This window comes from Vairimorpha ceranae (genome assembly GCF_000988165.1).
Source record: "Vairimorpha ceranae strain PA08 1199 chromosome Unknown NODE_31, whole genome shotgun sequence".
NCBI classification, from domain to species: Eukaryota; Fungi; Microsporidia; family Nosematidae; genus Vairimorpha; species Vairimorpha ceranae.
Genome location: NW_020169326.1, coordinates 1 through 17,033, shown reverse-complemented (window position 1 = coordinate 17,033; position 17,033 = coordinate 1). Strand labels below are relative to the sequence as shown.

Below are 17,033 nucleotides of genomic sequence, written 5' to 3'. Positions count from 1 at the left end.
TGTACAAAAATAAAAAATTTTTATAAGATCAATATAAAGAAAAAATTATATTTCATTTATATAAAAATTTTTACATTATTCATTTTAAATTTGAATAACAATAACAAAAAGACATGTCTTGGAAAATTGTTAAGGTAAGATATTTATTTTATTTGTAAATTAAAACCAACTGCCGTACCTAGACCCCGAATTTAAAAGCTGCCTTAATCTTGATAATCCACTAGTTTCAGAAGTAGAAGGCGGAATTTCAGGCTGAGTATCTGATTTATTAGAATATGCATGACCGCCATCGGGATGATCAAGAGAAGCACCATTTTCTTTACCTGAATCTGTAGATGTGTTGTAATTTGAATGCAATGCATTGTGATCGTTAAGTTCAGACGGCCCTGTTCGGTTATGTCCATCCCATCCTTCTGTATATCTGCTACTATCATTTATAATAGAAAACTTTCCTTTAGTTGGATCAACAACTGCTGACTTTTTATTTACTGGCGCATTTTCATAAAATTTTTGTATAAGTGAAGGATCACTTGCCAAATTATCTATTGGACTCTCGCTGTCAGGTCGCTCATGTAAAAGCGCATTTCTTTTTTGCATTTCGCCTTCATTTAGTGCGGCCAAACGAAGGTCATTTAATCTCTGTAATTCAAGTTTGTCATGTTCAACAAAACCAAGTGAGTGCGGGGTGACTGCAATTATAGGCATTATATCTTTTACTAATTCCTCTTTTGGTGAGTGTAAAATTACGTCAATTTCGGCTTTTTGTTTTGCTAGCAGATCAGCCTTTGCTCGTTTTTCTTTAGCTTCTAATCGTTTTAATTTTTCTTTCAAAACTGATGCTTCGTGCTTTGCACTAAGGCTTTCTTTTTCAGATTCAAGTGCACCCACTTGCATCTCGACAATTTGTTGATCAACACTTTTTGCAGTACCTGTCTGTAGTGCATTAGATAGAGCTGGTATAGATGTATATGCTTTACCATCGCCTTTATGTAAGACATCTTCAGTTATTACCATAGCTTTTATACCTGTATCACCCAATGAATGTCCCACTGCGTGTCCTCCTTGACCACTAGAAAATGTGCCATCTGTATCGTGTAATAAATGACTTCCTTGTACACTTGTACATTTTATGTACAATCTAAATAGGAAGAATAAAGTATACAAATAAATTTTCATTAAATTTTTAGTATTATTTATTTTTTACTAAAATATTTATTGTTTCAGATTCAAACAAAACATTGTTTGTAAAAATAAAATGATATTATTGATGAATCTATCATTCTACATGAATAAATTGAAAGTTATATATAGTTAAAATTATAGATTTTAATGTATATTTATAGAACTTTTTAAGTTGTATAAATCATAATTAAAAAAAAAGTATTTGTTTATAATATATTTTTAATTAAAATTAGAGCAAAACATTGGTTTTATAATTTAGAATTTTTATATTTTTATATGTCAAAAATATCAGAAATATTTTTGAGAAATATTGACATATATTCATTATTCTTTTTATAAATAAGTAAATTTCTAATTTATTTTTTAGTTTCAAATACTCTGAAACATTTACATAAGAAAAATTGTATAGAAATAATGTTATGAAATTTTTATTAATTTTATTTTTAACTAGTTCATATGCACGAATATTAAAAAAAATAAGTGTTTTGGATAAAATTAAAGCTTCAGAGAAAGATGATGTACCTTTTCCTATTGTGAAAGAATATATGAAATCTAGGGAGATAGATGAAAGGACAAGAAAAGAACTTTTAAGACCTATAACTCATAGCAATTTTCATAATCCTAATATTCCCCTTTACGAACCATATCAATTATCAGAAAGCCAACAAGATATATTGTTATCACATTAATAAATTATTTTTTTCTTTAAATTTTCAAAAGTATTTTTATACAAGAAATATTAACGCTTTAGCAATAAAAATACAATGTTAAATATCAAAAATCTTTGTCTATCCATTAAATCTTTGTATAATCATAAATTTTTAAAACTAAAAAATATTAACTTCTTAAATTTGTATAAGAGGATTTAAAATTTTGATTAATTATTATTTCTAAATATAAAATGCCCTACATTAAAATTTCAATGTCAGTCTAGCAGTAGAATTTAGATTGAGAAATTAAATTTAATTTTTTACTTTAACAAGTCCCATGATCTTTAATAAGTAAATAACTTAAAAATGGAATAGTAAAATACTGATAAATACAACAGGTTAAGAACAAAATTCAGTTTCATTATGATTTAAAAAATAAAAACCTTTTGAATGTTATTTTTAACAAAAAGTATTTATTAGTGACACTATTTTTTAAACTATTATTGAAAAAAAAACAAAATAAATTTGTATACATGTAAGTGTTAAAGAGTTCTTGTGATCAAAAGTTTGACTTTATTTTGTAAAACCTAAATTTGCAACTTTTACAAATAAAAAAGTTATAAATTAATTTTAAAATTTTACCCTTAAAAATAAATGTTAAGAGCAATAAGTTTTATAATTTTGTTGTGTCAGACATTTATGACATTTTAAGTTAATTTTTTAAAAAAAATATGTGTGGAAGTAATAAAGTTCTTTGTAGTATTTGTTGTTATGTAAAAGATGATTATCCGAAAACATAGGCTTATTTCAAAAATTAATAAATACTAAAATTGACCAATCATATTTTTATTTAAAATCAGTGATATATAGCTGCTTTGTAATATTAATAATATTTTTTTATTATATTTTTTTAAAAGCTTAAATTTAATTTTTTGCCCTTATATGCCACATAAATTTCCCAATCTTCCTCCTGATTCCCGAGAAGAAATAAAAAAAACAGCTTACCTGGATATACAAAATAAAAAATACAGAATAGTTTATACAATGACTGATTGCATAGATGCCACCAAAGATATATTGAAGATAGAAGTTAATTCCAATTTGAATGATGTCGTACATGAAGTAAATAAAATTTTGAAAACAAAATTATATCAACGGATACATTTATATTTAAAATATAAATATTTTGCTCACCTTAATGATTCTGTAGAGAATGTATATAATATTTTGAAAACTAGTGAATATAATATAAATTTTGCTTTTGTATTGAGAAAATACAAAAATGATGATTATGTTTTGATATATGATATTTTTTTATAAAATATAAATAAATTAGCTAGTAATTTTGATTAAATTGTTCTATACTCCCAATAAGCATGTAAATTATAATAAATAATGTTGTATCTAAACATATATTAATTTATTTTTAATAAAAATATATTTGAAATACATAACTTTAGTATTACAACCACTGAAAATTTATTTGATTATTTTCTGTAATTCCGATGGATTTAAATAAATATTTATGCCAAAATAAATGACAGGTGGTAAATAATACCACAATAACAATATCTTTTTTAAAAAAAATATTACTAATTATATTAAAAAATATTTTATTAAATTCTAACAGAAACCACATAAAGATTTGTACTGGCGTGAAGGCCCTATATTATCAATATTGACACTATTTCTAAGCTTATTCATTCGTGTTTCCGCATTTTTATAACCAAGAGAGGAAGAAATTGTGTACCACCATAAAGCTAGTAAAGGATTCTTTTTCATTCCATACCCTTTCTCGAAAAATTCACCCGCCGAATACGCCCCTTCGGGATGACCCCTTGCAGCAGCTAGTAATGCATATGTAAATGATTGATTATAATTGACAGATAATACACCATCAAGGCCTGTAAAGAAAAATTTGGACATTAAATATTGTGCATCCATATGACCTTTATCCGCTGCTCTTTTATAATATTCTATAGCAATTTTCATATTAGGAGTTTTAAACAGCTGTCCAAGTTCAAAACATTTTCCTAATCTATATAACGAATTAGGACAGCCTAAATTGCACCCTCTTTCGTACATCTTAAAAGCATAATCATCATCTGCATCAATATCACTACAACTGTTACTTGATTCGTATACCTGCCCTAAATCATAAAATGGGTAAGGATACGATGTATTAGCTTTTCGACTAGCTAGTTTTAAATAAAAAAGGCCAGTATCAAATTCTTTATTAGAGTTCAAATCCCCTCTGAGTAATATTGATCCATATGTATGCATCCCATATATACACCCCAATTTTGCTGCACACCTGTAAAAATACAAGGCTTTTGTATACCCGTCTTTAGTTCTTTTCTGTTTTTCATACGCCTGTGCCAGCCTGTAAGTACCAAATTTATTGTTTTGTTTGGCTGACACAATATAATAGTTAAATGAATTTTTTGGATTTTTGGTGATTCCAAACAATCCCAGTTCATAGGTAAGTCCCAAATATACATGCGCTTTACTTGATGTTTTTTTATCAGCCAGTGCTGACGCCATTCTGACTAAAAACTCTAAACAATATGCATTAAATTCACGTATAAATAATCTCGTGCTTTTATCGACATTTAAAGGATTACTGTTACTAAAAATAATACTCTGATTCATTACATTTGTTTCTACACTTACAACATAATCCTTTATTAATAGAAAAGTTTCATCCGTATTAGGGTGTTCTTTTAATCTATAAAATCGTTCTTGAAATTTTTTCTCACATGTAATGTCAGTGCCATACATCCTTATTAAAAGTAAGTAATGTATATATTTTAAAGTGACCAATAATAAATAACACTCCTTTAATTTAGTACTATAAAGAGTTTTAATCTAAAAATTAACAATGTATATAATAAACACTGTATGTATTATTAACATGACTTAATCATTATATTTTTATAGTAAATAATATAAATACTTAAAATGAAGTTGGTGTCTTTAAATCTAATAAATGGTAATGAATCTTAATTTCCTAACTAAAAAAGAAAACAGCTAAATTGTTTCATAATAAAAATATTACTTTTAAAACTTACTGTAAAACAAGGACACAAATAAACTTTTGAATAATAATTTTATATTGTAATTAGACAAAATTAATAGTAAAATATATAAGTTAATAAACGTTAATAAAAAAAAACTTTAAAAATTTATTCTCTTTCTGAAACTAAATCTGAATTATGATCTCTAAACTCTTGGTTGTGTTTAATTTTTTCAATTGTTTTATTAATAGCCATTGTTATATCGCCATTCTTTTTTGTTAATAAAAGATTTATCGTTTTATCGCCTAACTGACTGTATGAAACAACACCCAGTACATCTTCAATTACGTACTGAAATAATCTATCATTTTTCATATAACTTCTTATGTCATCAAAATTATCAAGAATATAATTAATAATAAAAGTTCTATGCATTAAATTGCAAGGAAGATAGAGGAAGAAATATATACTGTTATGGGGTTCAATCTCTTTATACATTGATATCATATTTTTTAATGCACTATCTTTATAAATATAAGCTAAAGATGATAGTGCCATTATTCTCTCATCAGGTAATTTGGATTCTTTAGCTAGTTTCCACAAATCTTCAAATTTTGTGTCGGCCACTGAAGCAAATATAGACCTTATGTACTCAGGATTAATATATTTGCCTTGTTTATACAAGTCATATGCATCAGATAACTTCTTTTTTAGATCTTTATCCCCTGTAGATAATCCATACGAAAGAAGTAAACTGTTAGCAATCACATTTTCACATTTAATATCTTGACAATGTAAATCAATACTCTTTGCTCTCTCTCCTGTAATGTCCCAAATCACTTCATTAATATGTTTTACTACATTTTTCTCATCGGCAAAAATGCTGCGTATTTTTCCCAAATTAGAAAGTATTGATCCTAAAATCTCAGCATTGGTTTCTCTAGAAAATAACTCGCTTAAAACAATACCATCAATTGCTAGCATCTTGTTGGAAAATATAAGTGCAAAAATGTCATTTATAATATTTAACTTATTGCTAGTAGATATGCCTATCTTTATTAAATCTGCCAAATTTTGTAGTGGATATCTCACCCTATAAAATCCAGAAGCTTCATCATTTAGTTTATAAATTTTATTTTTTTTAGGAATAGTTAAATTTTTTTCAATCATTAAAATATTTTCAGTGCTTTCTGTTTCACCGAACCATCTTATTTTTATTGGAATCTTCCACAAATCTCTGTTGCTTGGACCAGATAGTAAAAATCTTTGTTGTTCAATAATTAAACTGTATTCACTAGGATCAACATCAGTTGGATCATCGCTATCTAAAGTCAAAGTACTTTTAGTACATTCTGATGTGTCTTTAATATTAAGAATGGGAAATCCTTGTCTTGTAATCCAATCATTCATAATAACTTGTACATTTAATTCTGCAGAAAATGATAACCATAAATCTTCTGTACATGCATTAGAATATTTAAATTTATTTAAATAATCTCTAATTCCTTTTTGAAATTCTTCTTCACCAATATAACCTTCTAACATTCTTATCATAGACGCCCCTTTAGAATAAGAAATGGTATCAAAAATCTGATTTATATCAGAAGGCTTATTAACTGTTACAGCTATAGGATGAGAATTTTTAAGACAATCATGTCGCATTCCAGATTCAATATCTGCCATAATAAACTCAGGCCATACATCCCAATCAATAAGTTCTTTAGAAATATTATTCATGGCTAGATATGATGCCCATGTAGCAAATCCTTCATTAAGCCATAAATCATTCCACCATTTCATGGTAACCAAGTTACCAAACCACATATGTGCCAATTCATGGCATACCGTCTCTGCTATTCTTTTTTTAGATCTTTGACTACTAGTATTTTTATCATATAATAATGATGTTTTCCTAAAAGTGACTAGTCCCCAATTTTCCATTGCACCACTAACAAATGCAGGAATTGTAACAAAATCAAGTTTTGGAAGAGGATAGTCTATTCCAAAATATTTTTCAAAAAAATCAAGACATTCTGCTGCTACTCTACCTGAATATTCTCCCCATGCTTTTTCGTCCTTGTGTGCATAGACACGTATAGGTACGCCTCTTTTAGTTTGTGTCTCATAAGCTTCCAATTTACCAGAAATGTATGCCACAATATAAGTAGACATTTTAGGTGTAGTATTAAAAATATAGTAACCATTTTTAATTTCTTTTAAGCTAGAATTACTCAATGCATTATATCCTTCTAATGGTTTGATAGCTATATCGAAGGTAGCTTTCATATCAGGCTGATCCCAGCAGGGAAACGCCCTTCTTGCATTAGTAGGCTCGAAATCTGTAGAAAATAAATCATCTTCATTATATTTTGATTTATAAAACCCCCACATATCTTGTGAATAACACCCTTTAAATTTAATGCTTAAATAAACTTTATCTTTTATACTAATTTCTCCTTCTTCAATTTTTATAAGACAAAAGGTATTTTCTGAATTAATTGAAATCTTTTTTTCTGAATCATTCACCATCAATTTAACTTCAAGTAAATCGAGAGAATCAGAATTGAAATTAAATTGATTAGTATTTTTCAAAACTATTAAGTCTATCTTTACGTCCCCTGTAAAATATTCCTCTTGTATTACAACACTTAAATTGTAATGTTCAGGTTTTACATTGTAATCAAGAACTTCTTTCATGCAAGGGTAAAAAAAATTATATTTATACTTTAAAACAAAAAATTTGAAACAAACTTATATAAATGAAACAAAATTACAAAAATTAAAAATTGCCTTAAAAATCTTTATAGGCCCAAACAAATATTTGAGTCAACAGTTGATATTAATTTATACACAAGTTAACAGAAAACTGAAGACTTTGTTTTACAAAAAATAATTGTGAATAAAATTTAAATAAATTTTAATACATGGTTGTAAATTGTAACAAGTTTCAAAATAAATTTTCTTTTTATACATAGCTTTGATATTTTGTTTAATATTTCTTTATTTTAAAACAATTGTCTGTTTACCATTAGATAAACCTCTTTATTATCTTGTCTAGTAGGAATATATTCGTGCCGTTTTCGCTGCTACAGTGTGGTTGTTTAAGAAGAAAAGGTAGATTGGCTTGTTACTATAAAAGATTTCATAGAGAATATTATGTTTATTTAAAAATTTCCTTAAATACTTTTAAATCGATAAAAAAAGATTTAACAATTACTGGTAAAACAATGATTTTTATCGTAATTAAAACAATTTTTCTATTGCATCTGATTGCTTATTTTTTGCGAGATAAAAACAGCCAGACATTTTTTATTTTAATTTGGCTTTTTAAGCATATTTTTACTTTTGTCTTTATATTTACTATGTATTTCTGTGCTAAGTGAATTTTAATTTTTTTATTGTTTGTAATGCCTTATTGGTTATACAGTTGCAAATAAATAGCTTTAAGAGCTTCTTTGTGTTTTCTCATATAGCTGTGTACAACATTCTAATAAATTATTTAGCCACGCAATCTTTTGTAACTTCAAACATTATTTTATTATAAACATAAAGAAATCTTTTATCTACATTTTTTTCTTATTATATTTTCTTTCAACAACGATTTTAAATAAGTATACCCTTGCAACTCTTAGTTTTCAAGTTTCATTCCTTTTGATTTCTCACAATCATTGTTTATATGCAGTACTTTATTATCTTATAAATATTGTGATATCAATAGACTATGTATAGATAACTATAAAGCCGGGTTCATATTGTTATGAAGCCCCTAAACTATAAATTATAAGAATAAGATTGTTTGATTTGATGTATCAGCCTTATATAATTTTTATAAAAAATAAACCCATGTTTTCTCATAACAATTCTTTCTGACACAACAAAAAATTTCTTCATTTCTAAGTATAATTATATTTTTTATACTTTCAGGTTCAAATTCCCTTCAATACCTCAACATCACGTTTTATATTCTTGTAAAAAATAATAGCGTTTAATAGCCGCCTTAGTAGAATATTTAATAAAAACAGGATTTATAAATTTACTTGGAAATGTATATTTTTTGTTAATGATTGCTGCATCTTGTATAAATTTTAAAAAGCGAATTATGTGGTAATATGTGGATAATGGTGATTGTAATTATTACAACAATATATATTGTTTCTTTGCGCCACATTATTTTGCTCGAAAATAGAAATATTGCAGCAGTAATGGGGTTTTCAAGCTTAATTGGTTTTTTGTAATAGGAATAACATCCTATGCACACAAAAAATAACTATACTAATATTTCTAGCATTATTATTGTATACATTGTAATATTAAATTTTTGCGCACTACTCATTTCATTTGCAACGGTAATAATTTTAGAATTCTTGTCATTCACAATAACAACAAATAGTATATTGGGAGCATTAAAATAAAAAATTATGGGTTTTACAGGATTTATTTTTATTAATGAAAACGTTTTTATTACATAATGTGTTTGCTTTAAATCGGAGCATTTGTATTTTGTAATATTATTTGTACCAACGTATAAAATATTAATTTTATAAGAAAAAATTATAATGTTTATATTTTTTTTAGTATTGGGTAAAAAAATTGTAAATAAAAGAATATATCATTTGATAGACAAATAACAATGAATTTGATTATTTTCTGTAATGCATTACTTTAGTAGGGTAATCTTTATTATCTTTATTTTGAAACTTTTAAGCGGGTATTTTAATAAAAAAAAATAAAAGAAAAAGTTTATTAAAATAATAAAATAAAAGGTTTATTTTTTAAAATAAAAACAGCAACAAAAGAAAAACTACCAGGCCACTAAAAACTTCATTTTAAAAACAAAAACATCAATATTGCTCTTACACGCCAGCATACCTTTACGGGCTTGCTTATAGAAGAAAAGAACTTTTCCGTAGGATACAGAATCCTCGATCTATTTAAAGACCATTTCTCACCTTAAGTGAGTTTACAGAACAAAATCGTCTGGTTCAATACACGGCGGGAGTTTTAATAAAAATTTTTACTTTTTACAAATGATATTTATTATTAAGAAACAAAAAAAGATTTTCGACCATGAATTTTCAAAAGAAATTTAATTTTTTGGAGCAGTTAAATCCAAGGAGTAGTCTTTATCGTTGAATCTTGGCAGCGTGAATCGTTAAGTAATTACTTGGCGTTGACAAAACAACTGTCATAAAATATTAGTTAAGAAAGTCATTTTGTAAGGCTTTGTGTAGATGCCGATTAAGGGTTGAAAATTTTATTAAGTTGCGAGAAGGCATATCACTATTTATGTCGGCGCAACAATTGCTCTGGCTGTGGAAATATTTGTAAGTCGTACACGGAGACCTAAAATAAGAAGTTACATCTGAAGACCCGCCTGGGTGGGATAAGCAAGCTATTGAAACTCTAGAATTTCGCGTGAGATGTTAAAAAACATTACGGTTATTAAACTCGTATCACCTCTACCGAGCGATCTAGCAAACCCCTGATTTGATAGCATATTACCAGTTGTCGGCCCTGTACTATCCTTGCGGAGATTAAAACATCTTCTTACAAAGCGAGATTTTTGTGGTACGCTTGTGCTAGTATTGCGCATATGTTGAAATTGAGGAAAGGGGGAGTTTCTTAGAGAAAGAGAATAAAAAAGAAAAAAAAGGTACAAAAGAGTGGCTATGTTTTAAAGTAATATTAAATTGTGACAAATGTAATCTTGAATTTAATTATGTCGCTTTAAAATTTGAAGAACTAAATTTTTAAAAGCTATCTGACATATCCTTCTTCGATGTTTTGCTCAATAAGCAATATGTAATTAAATGATTTATTTTAGTTTATTAAAACTTATTGTGTCCCTCTTATGAACCAGATTATTTATATTTCATTTTTAATTAATGTAGTATTTAAATTAAAACATTTGACAGCCAATTTATATTAAATTTTTGTGTTTTAGTGGAATACCAAAATATCAATAAACAAATAAATTATAATAAAATAAAATTTTCAAAACAGTATTTGTTGCATAAAAAACTATTTTCAAAAGCTTAATTTCAACCGTATAAACAATTTAAGTATTCATTGTATGTTAATAATGATTGTTTTATCTAATTTACAAAGACTAAACAACAAAATTTTAAATAATAATTTACAAATACATGATATAAAATGTGTACTATATCCATAAAATTAGAAATATTTTTTTTATTTCTATCAAAGTAGAAGCTATAAAAAACATATTCTTTTACAACCGTCAAAGTAAATCAAAAAGTTTAATGTTTTCAAAGATCTTCACTCCGTCAATCATAAGGCTCAAACTCCTAAACTGAAACGTTTAAGAATGATTTGTAACTGTTTGTGAGAGGATCATTCAAAAAAACTATTAAAAAAACTTTTAATAAATAAATATGCCTAATAAAAATAATTTTTCTCGTCTTACCAAATCACCATCACGCTCTGGCCAGCCTTCTGGTACATTTAAAATTCTATATGTTAACCATATATTTAGAAAATTTTTAAATAATTAATTTTAATTAACGAGCACTGACACATCAATTTCCTCTTCTTTTTTATTATCTAACAACTTTGATGCAAACAAATCAACATCGATGGGTAAATTACTAACAACTGATTCTTTGTATTTCTTATTTAAATAAATAACTGAATAAATCCAAATAATAACAAAAAAGACAATTACGCTGATACATAAGGGAGCTAATTTTCTAAAATCTCTTGTTTGAAATGCATATCCCATAATCCACACAAATAACGATCCAAGAGATTTTCCTAACTTACCAAAAACACCGTCAAAAATTCCTTTATAACGTGCACGCAATGACGAATCAATCTGCATTGAAATGGCTTCTTTGGAAATATCAAAAGAGCCATATTTTGCTACTTTCATAAGAGCTACAGCTACACATCCTAAAACATTTTCTAATTTTATAAACGATTTACCGGGCGTAGCACATAATGAATTTAGAAAAAAATTTGTGTCATTATTTGTTGCCGGATAATTGTAAAAAGCAAGACCACACACAGAAACTACAGCAAAAAGGGTAATAAGTGGGCACGCTATGGCAACAAATATCCATCCTTTGGTTTGTATTAATTTTGGAAATGGTGATAAAAGCAGGATAATAACAGTTATTGATGCTATCTTTTGTTCAAATGAATTATATCCCATAGAATAACTTTTAGTATTCTCGTTTAATTCTTCTGCACCTTTCACAAGTCCACTTTTAAATGTTGATTCTATTAAATTAGTTGATATACCATAGAACATAACAGTTAATGAAATGTTAAGTAATAACTTTGATGCCATCATTTCTTTAAGGCCCTCCGCAAATCCTACTTTAACTTTTGGTCCCTTCTTTTTAACAGATTTTACAACAAACAAAGGTTTGTTAGTCACATTCCTCTCCAAATATTTTTTAATTAAAAATATAACTATTACTAGAACTCCAGAAAATACAAAAAAGCCATTATATAAAAATTCCGCCTCTGAGAAAGTGAGCTTTGATCTATATCTTGTAAAAAGTTCTGTCACTTGAGAAGATAAGAAAAGAGAAATATTCGAGAAAACATAAAATAAAGGTATGAATCTTGCACTTTGTCCTGGAGTTGTTAAAGAATTAGCAAACGTCAAGAAGAAATAAGACAATACTAAATTACCAAACATTTCTGAAACAATGTAAACTAGAGAGGATGTCCATTCGTTAAAGACCAGTGCCAAAGATAATAAAGCATCATAGCCTCTTACAACACATTTCCCATCACTAAAAAGGTCTCTAAAAAAATAACTATCAAGCTGGAAAAGATGAGAATATGGAAGAAGAACTAGACCAAGAATGATATAAAGAAAAGCAAATATTAACAATGCACCATCAAATATTTTTGTAAAAGAATAAGAGAGTGTAGACTTCTGAATTAATCCTACACAAACAAGAGTAACTGGTAAAATTACAAAGCTTTTAAGACAATTAATGGATAGTGGCATCTGTCTACTAAGAACTGCTGCATCTTTTAACACTCGTCCTACTGAGTAAATAAAGGAAATAAGCGAAAACATAAGCGTCATAAGCCAAAACATTCTTCTTTCTACCTTAGCAATTCTAAATATTGATAAAATGCCCCTTCCAGAATTTGCTTCTGCTTCTACTTCATCCTCTGTTAATAAATTTTTTATTTTTTCCATAATACCCCTCTCAATCATTTTTTATTTATATTAAACTTTTTATTAAATTTTTACATTTTAGAACATGTAAATTTTTCTTATTTATTTTATTAATTCTTTTCATTTTATAATATGAATATATTTTTATGTCAACAATTATTATATCGTTTAATTTAATGACAAAATTTTTAATAAAAATTTAAAATAACATTAAATTTTTAATTTTAATGTGTATGGATAGGATAATCATAAAATATTAAAAATAATTTATTGGTTCAATTGGAAACAATATTTTTTGCAAGCACACAATTTACAGAATCTTGAACATACTTAGTTTACATAAAGATGTTTGCAATATATCTGAAACAAAAAATATAAATAGAAAAAACATTGTAGCAAGAATGGATTCAATTAACATTTTAATTAAAGGGGTTTTTAATTTTGACAATTTAATTGAGTATTACCTAAAATACAATTCTCTTCCAGCTATCTCTGGCATTATGAAAAATAAATTGTTATAAAAATTTCATAGCAGGTATTATAAGTCTGCAAGAGAATCTAGATTTAAAACTTTTAAAAATCAAAAAATGTCAAATTTAAAGTGAAAAAAATTATAATATGCAAATTATAAAAATATTAAATTAGACAATCAACGAGTTAAATCAATCAGCTTATTTTTATCTTTTCGTTTCTTATAATTAAATTGGTGGCAACAAGCATTCTTATTTTGTTTTAAATTTTTTTGAATTACGGATAATTTATAGCGTTTTTAATTGTTAATTACAAAATTATTTTAATTTCACTAAATCTATGTATGGTTATAAAATTTCTTGTGTAAATGTAAATCAAGAAAATGATTTTTTATATAGACTAAAAATTCTCTTTTGACATTTAATATAGATTGATTAATTCATTTTCAATGATTCTCTTACTTGTAATTTATATTTATTTATATGCATAATATAAAAGCAATTTATATCAACATTACATTTGACATATGGTTAAAAAGAAAGGCTATAAAATCAAACTATAATATTTGCTGAAAAGCGACTGTTTTATAAAATTTAAAATACAAAAAAAAAATAATTAAATAATTCTAATCTGTCAATTTCTTAAAAATCTAATCTAAGAAAATTCACAGAAATAATAATATGAAAGGCTTTTTTAAACAAAATTGTTATATTTATGCGTGTGGCATAACCTCGGGTAGGTTGCTTTTATGTAATAGGTGTTTTAATAAGGAACAAGAAAAACGATTTTTTTATAAATGATTTTGGATATTCTCGAAAAATGAAGCCATTGGCGTGGAATCTCTTTAAAATGCACACTGTTTTGCCGTATATTCCATTCGATTCTTTAAAATAAAAGTTTTTATAAAATGATTTATCTGGGTACCTTCCCGTTACTCGTTAAGTTATTTTCTTTAAGCAAGCTCCATAGAAATTTTCTTATTTGTAATTTTTTGATATATTAAACCAATGAAAATTTAGTAATAATTGTGATAAAAAAATGATCAATTATTATATTTAATAAATTGTGACTATAAATTTAATCACAAAGTGTCTTTGACGATTGGTTATAAAAAAAAATGAATGTGGTTATAAACAATAATACCAAAGATTTTTAGGTTTTGAAATGAGTCTATCTTTAGAGCTTTAAAACTTTTTTGTTAAACGCCATTCTCTTCTTTGTAAATTTTTACTACTAAGAAATAAAAATTTAGATAAATTAAAAATATAGTGGGATCCAAAATATGTCATAGCAAAAGGGTATGACAAAGTTTACTGTTTTTTTCACTTTTAATTATCGAAACTTCTTTAATCAATAATTTGAATAAAAACAACAAAAATGAACATTTTAAGAGAAATTAATTAAAAATTAGAAACAACGAAAAAGAAGGATAAATTGCAATAATAGGTACAGCGACGAAGAACATAATTAGTAAAACAATTAGTAGTAATAGTAACAGTAATTTCAACAATAAAACATTAAGTGCCATTGAAAGATATCTAATGAAGACCCTTATTTCTGTGGTTATGACAGTGTACTACAGTAAAAAGTATGTATAACTATTTTCATAAAGGTGTAAAGACTTGATCGCAGAAAAAGATAATTTTAGAGATTAATAAGATTATCGTAATTTCTCATCTAGAGCGAAACATACGTAGTGGTTATATCTCTAGTTTCGTCGTTATTGCTTTTTGCAATTTGGGCTGATTCAACTATATATCAATAATATAACGTTTGTTTCACTGCAAGTTTGTATAACATAATTTCTGTAAACGCATCGAACCAAACCACTTTGACTTTGACAAGAACGCTAAATTTGACAGTTTTAAATTAGTGCTTAAGATACATCTAACAATCTTAAAAAAATAAAATTTTTAATTTTTATGTTAACGAAAAAAACACTTAAAAGATAATTAAATTACAAATGAAATATTTTTTAATTTCTGATTTCTTTAATACTATTAATATTTTATTTATTTGCTAAAAGTTAGATAATGCACATAAAAAAAGGAATAAAGATTTCTTGTTGCATACTAGGGAATTATAATGTAAATCTAATAATATTAATTTAGAATTATCTATGATCAATGCATCTTTATTTTTACTCATAAGTAATTTTTGTATTATTATCAAAAACAACGTGTAAATCATAGTTTGTTGGCTGTGTGTAAAATACAACCAACATTAAAGATGTTGACATTAAATTATTAATTTCATTCTTTCATTTTTGTTAAGCTATTTGTTTCTAAATTTTGATCTTTAATTAGTTTTTTAAATTAAGATCACTATTAATTTGTGTATCATGTTTTTATTGGTTGATATGACACATATCTCAGATGCAACCAATGAATTTAATAAAGTTACAAATAGTATAATTTTTTCTTCAAAAAATTATGTATTTTAAGAAACTATCTGTTTTTTTGAACATATAAAAAATAGTAAATTATTCTTATTTGTACAATATTTTTTTATTTAAAGTATAAAAAGGGAAAAATTTTTTACCCATGTATAAATACTTTTTATACTCTTATATACTTTTCTTTGTAATGATTGTGTCTCATGAATTGATTTATGTTGCGTATACTACCAAGCCATCTTATTATTCAACTGAATTATTTTTAGGAATCAAAAGAAATCATCTTAATAGTGTTAGATTGCAACTATTTAAGTTTGTAATGTATTTATTTGTAATAGCACTATTGTTCTACAAAAGAAATGAAAACATTCTAAATTTAAAGCATAACAATTTTAATAATACGACAAGTAGCGGATCTCAAGTGACAAAGATATGCAATTTAATATACAATTTTTACATTTATTTTAAGAATGTATTAGAAGAGCAAAATATTTTAATAGCCATGATATTACTATATATTGGTTTTGGTTATGATAACAAAAAAATTGTAAACGTAATACTTGCCTTTTTAGAATACTTTATTTTATACAGGTCTATAATAAAGAACCGATATTTTGTTATATTTGTATTTCTTAGAAATGAATGGTTTTATAGAACATGGTGGGGTTCTATTGGAGCCAAAGTTATAGATATTTGTACTAAAGATAAGCTCCCTAAAGAAATTATCAACTTTATCGAAGGGCGGGGGTTCGTTCTTAATGTGCGCGACGTCGAAAGTGCAGAATGCAATATTTTTGTAGTTAGTAACCTAAAAAGTGCTACGATATTTGTTTTTAAAAAGGTATACAATTTAATGAGTCGAGAAGAATTTTTAAGCTTATTGTATCATGAAGTGGGACATATTGTTACGTATACATGTTTAAAAAAAACTGTTATCAATTTGTTAATAATTTCTATTCCATCACTTTCCTTTACAAGATATTTCTCAAAGCCTACTACAACGTCCTATTTAAAGACATTGACTAAAATAGACATTACAGAATTAATTTTAAGAATTCTTGGATGTGGATTTATTTTTTTTGGACAAGCATATGAATCAATTCAATTTTTATTTACTTTTTTTGACGAAATTAAGGCCGATAAATTTAGTGTAG

General features: G+C 26.1%; 7 protein-coding genes across 7 annotated transcripts; 2 read left to right on the top strand and 5 right to left on the bottom strand.

Annotated features, from left to right (window-relative positions):
- Window positions 1–159: 159 nt before the first annotated feature.
- Window positions 160–1,176, bottom strand: AAJ76_3100015858 (hypothetical protein; the record flags this gene model as incomplete). The annotated part of the gene is made up of 1 exon (XM_024475141.1): window positions 160–1,176. One exon carries the CDS (start codon window positions 1,174–1,176, stop codon window positions 160–162), a length of 1,017 nt encoding a protein of 338 aa, XP_024330869.1.
- Window positions 1,177–2,774: 1,598 nt separating this feature from the next.
- Window positions 2,775–3,152, top strand: AAJ76_3100014259 (hypothetical protein; the record flags this gene model as incomplete). The annotated part of the gene is made up of 1 exon (XM_024475140.1): window positions 2,775–3,152. The coding sequence occupies one exon, from the start codon at window positions 2,775–2,777 to the stop codon at window positions 3,150–3,152; it is 378 nt and encodes a 125-aa protein (XP_024330868.1).
- Window positions 3,153–3,455: 303 nt separating this feature from the next.
- Window positions 3,456–4,613, bottom strand: AAJ76_3100012421 (skt5-like protein; the record flags this gene model as incomplete). Its single annotated transcript, XM_024475138.1, has 1 exon — window positions 3,456–4,613. The coding sequence occupies one exon, from the start codon at window positions 4,611–4,613 to the stop codon at window positions 3,456–3,458; it is 1,158 nt and encodes a 385-aa protein (XP_024330867.1).
- Window positions 4,614–5,017: 404 nt separating this feature from the next.
- Window positions 5,018–7,546, bottom strand: AAJ76_310009488 (glutamyl aminopeptidase; the record flags this gene model as incomplete). Its single annotated transcript, XM_024475154.1, has 1 exon — window positions 5,018–7,546. One exon carries the CDS (start codon window positions 7,544–7,546, stop codon window positions 5,018–5,020), a length of 2,529 nt encoding a protein of 842 aa, XP_024330866.1.
- A 3,820-nt stretch (window positions 7,547–11,366) lies between these two features.
- Window positions 11,367–13,052, bottom strand: AAJ76_310003982 (atp adp translocase; the record flags this gene model as incomplete). The annotated part of the gene is made up of 1 exon (XM_024475150.1): window positions 11,367–13,052. One exon carries the CDS (start codon window positions 13,050–13,052, stop codon window positions 11,367–11,369), a length of 1,686 nt encoding a protein of 561 aa, XP_024330865.1.
- Window positions 13,053–15,503: 2,451 nt separating this feature from the next.
- Window positions 15,504–15,632, bottom strand: AAJ76_310001402 (hypothetical protein; the record flags this gene model as incomplete). The annotated part of the gene is made up of 1 exon (XM_024475139.1): window positions 15,504–15,632. One exon carries the CDS (start codon window positions 15,630–15,632, stop codon window positions 15,504–15,506), a length of 129 nt encoding a protein of 42 aa, XP_024330864.1.
- A 395-nt stretch (window positions 15,633–16,027) lies between these two features.
- Window positions 16,028–17,033, top strand: AAJ76_310001006 (hypothetical protein; the record flags this gene model as incomplete). Its single annotated transcript, XM_024475137.1, has 1 exon — window positions 16,028–17,033. A coding segment is annotated over one exon (1,006 nt), but the record flags the coding sequence as incomplete, so codon positions are not given.